This window comes from Pangasianodon hypophthalmus, chromosome 11, assembly GCF_027358585.1.
Source record: "Pangasianodon hypophthalmus isolate fPanHyp1 chromosome 11, fPanHyp1.pri, whole genome shotgun sequence".
NCBI classification, from domain to species: Eukaryota; Metazoa; Chordata; class Actinopteri; order Siluriformes; family Pangasiidae; genus Pangasianodon; species Pangasianodon hypophthalmus.
This window is the reverse complement of record NC_069720.1, coordinates 26,162,936-26,167,432: the sequence shown is the minus strand read 5'-3', so window position 1 is coordinate 26,167,432 and position 4,497 is coordinate 26,162,936. Positions and strand designations below refer to the sequence as shown.

The 4,497-nt window shown below is 39.7% G+C and overlaps 1 protein-coding gene across 1 annotated transcript in view; it reads left to right on the top strand.

Moving 5' to 3' along the window:
• Nucleotides 1-4,497, top strand: part of LOC113523940 (annexin A2-B) — a 13,822-nt gene continuing 9,325 nt past the window's right edge. Inside the window, exon 1 of the mRNA XM_026910032.3 lies at nt 1-404. Coding sequence (XP_026765833.1) covers nt 270-404 — 135 coding nt within the window. The 5' untranslated portion in view covers nt 1-269. The remainder of the gene's footprint in view (nt 405-4,497) is intronic.

The window sequence follows — 4,497 nt, the reverse complement described above, 5'->3', positions numbered from 1 at the left end:
AGTTGGCTTGGTATTGCTAACTTCATAGAGCTAGCTATTTATAAAGGCAGCGTTGCAGTATACAGACTTGGTAGTTGATGTTTAACTGTTTGTGCTCTTGTCTGAGGGGATTTGTGCATTTTTTTAAAGTTGCTATTCACACTTCTTGTTTTTGACAGCGAGGCCGCGAATTAGCCATCATCTCAGTCTCAGCTTAGCCTGTTAGCTAGCTAGCTAGTCGTGTGTGTGTGAGAGAGAGACATTGCTAAAGTTCGGTGCTGTGCCTCGAGATGCCCGCGATGTTGGGAAAGGGTACGACGGAGATTTCAGGGAAAAGAAGAGGCAGAAACTCGGTGAACAACCCGACAAAAAGTTTTACTGCCAACGGCAACAGTAACAATTCTTGGTCAGTGATGAGGAGCAGGGTAAGTGACGGGTGGTACAGGCCCGGATTGGCTGTGTAGGAGAAGTATTCTGTCAGGCGGTGGAGATAGTGACAGAAGTCAGTTAATGTACAACCACACTTTGGCAAGAGACAAAAACATGAATGAGAAACTAGAAGCCTCCTCGTAATCTTAAATTCAATTCAATACAATTTTGTTTGTATAGTGCATTTAACAATGGGCATTGTCATGAAGCATGTCATGTCATGAAGGGAAGTGGTAGCTCAGTGGTTAAGACGTTGGACTTCTGATCAGAAGTTTGAGAGTTCAAATCCCAGCACCACCAAGCTGCCACTGCTGGGCCCTTGAGTAACACCCTCAACTGCTCAGTTGTATAAATGAGATAATTGTAAGTCACTCTGGATAACGGCATCTGCCAAATGCCATTAATGTAAACGTAAGCAGCTTTACAGAAATATATAAATTCTGGATTTAAATTCATAAATTTATCCCTAATGAGCAAGCTAGAGGCAATGGTGGCAAGGAAAAACTCTAACCAGGAACTTATAAGCAACTTATCAATATGAGTATCAGAGTCATATCTGAATTCATTACAGTTTTAAATTGAAGTCTATTTAACTTTAAACAATGTAGCACTGAATCAAAAGGCTTGGTATAGACACATGACACTGAGCTTATACTTCACACTGAATGAATGGTGTGAGAGTCCTTATATACTGTGTGGCTGTGATTGTGTGACTGAGTCCAGGTATGTGTGATCAGTAAGCTGGTGAACATGAACACGACAGTCTCTGTGGTTGTTGGGTGCTGTCGTCCTCAGCCACCATATATGTAGGCTGCTCTGTTTCCAGTGGTGACATGACATATGCACTATTTGATTAAAGTTTTTTAAAATGTATATTGGGGTTGCGTTAGACTAATACATTCACTAGTCACTGTTACGGATTGGCATTTATAAACAGTATATTTGATATAAATAGAATACATTATATATATATATATATATATATATATATATATATATATATATATATATATATGTATATATATATATATATATATGTATATATGTATATGTATACACACACACACACACACACACACCCACACACACCAATCAGCCATAACATTAAAACTACTGACAGGTGAGGTGAATAACTTTGATTATCTCATTACAATGGCACCTGTCAAAGGGATGGGATATAATAGGCAGGGAGTGAACAGTCAGAAACTGGTGATCTCCTGGTAATTTCACAAACAACAGTCTCTAGAGCTTACACAGAATGGGGCAAAAAGCAAAAAAATATTCTTGAAAAAAAAATATTGAGTGAGAGACATTCCTGTGGATGGAAACATCTTGGTGTTAAGAGAGGCCAGAGGAAAATGGCCAGATTGGTTCAAGCTCCCAAGAAGGATATAGTAACTCAAATAATCACTCATTATAACTATTAGAAAGGCGAAAGTGTGGAGAAAGAAAGGATTTGCTCATGATCCAAAACATACGAGCTCATCAGTCAAGCATGGTGGAGGTAGTGTCATGGCATGGGCTTGCATGGCTGCTTCTGGAACAGGCTCACTAATCTTTATTGATGATGTAACTCATAATGGTAGCAGTAGAATGAATTCAGAAGTCTACAGAAACATTCTGTCAGCCAATGTACAGAGAAATGCATCCAGTCTAAATGGGAGGAACTTCATCATTACAGCAAGACAATGACCCAAAACACACTGCCAACACAATGAAGGACTTCATCAGGGGCAAAAAGTAGACGGTTTTAGACTGGCCATGTCAATCACCAGACCTTAATCCAGTTGAGCATGGATTTCACCTCCTCAAGATGATACTGATGGGAGAAACACCCAAAAAACAAGAACTAAAAGAAGATGTGGTACAAGCCTGGAAAAGCATCACAAAAGAAGAATGCAACAGTTTGGTGCTGGCTTGCAAGTAATAGATATGCAACCAATTATTGTTTTATTTTAACTTATTTTAAGATTAAGCAGATAGGTGTTGATTTTAACCTGTGAAAGCATTGTACACTGCTGTACAGTGGCATTGCAGTATGTGGGCAGTTACTACATTACTGGACTGGTGTGGATTCTAGTTTGAAAATGTAGAGTAGTAGTGTACTATGGACCTTTTCATTATTAAGGCGGGCCGACAGGCCTTGTGTTAAACACGTTTGACACTATTGAAAAACTGCTGCCCTGAAAAAGTTAAGCACCCACCTAGCACAAGTTTGAATATGGACAACATTACCCACATACAGTGCCTTGCAGAAGTATTCAACCCCCTTAAAAGTCATCAGTTTACAAATGACGCTTACACACAGATTGTAAGTATCAAAGTTCATTTTTTGGCAACAGATCTAAAAAGTAATTAAAAACTGAAAAATGTGGCTTACATAAGTATTGAACCCCTTTGGGTAGATCTGCATTTTGCTGCAATAATACACTATATGGCCAAAGTATGTGGATGCCTGACCTTCACACCATATGTGGTTCAACTGTTGCCACAAAGTTGGAAGCAGAGAAATGTCTAGAATACATTTTTATGCTGTAGCGGTAAGATTTCCCTTCACTGGAACATAGAGACCTAGCCAAAACCTGTTCCAGCATGCCCCTGTCCAAAAAGTGAGGTTTATAAAGACATGGTTCGCCAAGGTTGGTTGAGTGGCCTGACAAAGCCCTGATCTCAACCCCACTGGTCATTTTTGGGATGAATTGGAACTCTGACTGCATGCCAGTCCTCCTCACCTGATGTCAGTTCCTGACCTCACGAAAGCTCTTGTGGCTGAATGGGCACAAATCCCCACAGCCAAAAGCCTTCCCAGAAGAGTGGAGGCAAATAGGGAACTAAATCTGGACTGGATGTTCAAGAAGCAAGAATGTGATTGGTCAGGTGTCCACAGTGTCCACTTTTGGCCATATAGTGTAGCTTTAATGGTGATGGGGTAAGTTTCTACCAGCTTTGCATACTGTTTGGGAGTGATTTTCATCCATTCTTCCTGGCAGATTTGTTGCAAGTTCTTTCAGGTTGGTTGTATGTTGTTTGTTGACAGCAATTTTCACACAGTGCCACAGATTCTCAATAGAATTCAAATCAGGATTTTGACTTGGCCACTGTAGAACATTCACCTTTTTGTTTTTAACCACTCCTGCATTGCTTTGGCCTTGTGTTTAAGACCATTGTCCTGTTGTAAGGTTGTAAGTTTCTCCCAAGTTTTAGTTGTTTTTTTTTTTTTTTTTTTTTTAGCAGATTCTCTTGTAATATCCCCCTGTAATTTTCTCCATCCATTCTCCCTTCAATTTTGACAAGAAACCCAGGTTCTGAGGATGAAAAGCATTCTAGAGAATGATGCTGCCACCATCATAATTCACTGTAGGTATGGTGTTAATTGAGGTGTGACCTGCGTTAGGTTTGCACCACACATAGTCTGTTGAAACTTGCCCAAATACAATATCTCAATTTTGGTCTTTTCACAACAACAACAAAAAAAACTAATCTTCCCTGGGACACTACTGAGCTTTATATGGGTCTTTTTGAGCAATGGTTGCTCATGAAGCTATTGAAATGGCTGTTGGGTGCAGCTTTACTCTACTCTCAGCCACTGTACTCTGTAACTCCTTCAGAGTGACTGTTGGCCTCAGTTTAGTTTTTCCTTACCAGTCTCTGTCTTGTTTTTGCACTTGAGGAATGGCGTAATCTAGGTAGTGCTTGGGTGGTGTGATGCAGCTTTGACTGCCTCACTATTGGTTCAATCAGTGCTTACCAGGATGTCCAACCTGTTAGATATAAATTTACACCCTGTTCCTAATTATGAAATTCTATTACCTTATCTTTAATTTCCTAATAATGCTCCTTAGTCTTCATTTTCATGCCTTTCCTTCAGACTAACAGTCTCTTCAGTGACAATTCACCTGAGGTGGTCTTTGTTCAGACAATGGGAGCTGTTTTAATATTTCACAGGTGACAGGCAATTATTAATCAATCGTGTCCTTGTTAAGACAATATCTTCCACCTGGAGCTTCTGGAACCTGGGGGATTACTTATGCAAGCAGCATTTTTCAGTTTTGGATTTTCTTGGAAATACTTGCTGACCAATAATTAATT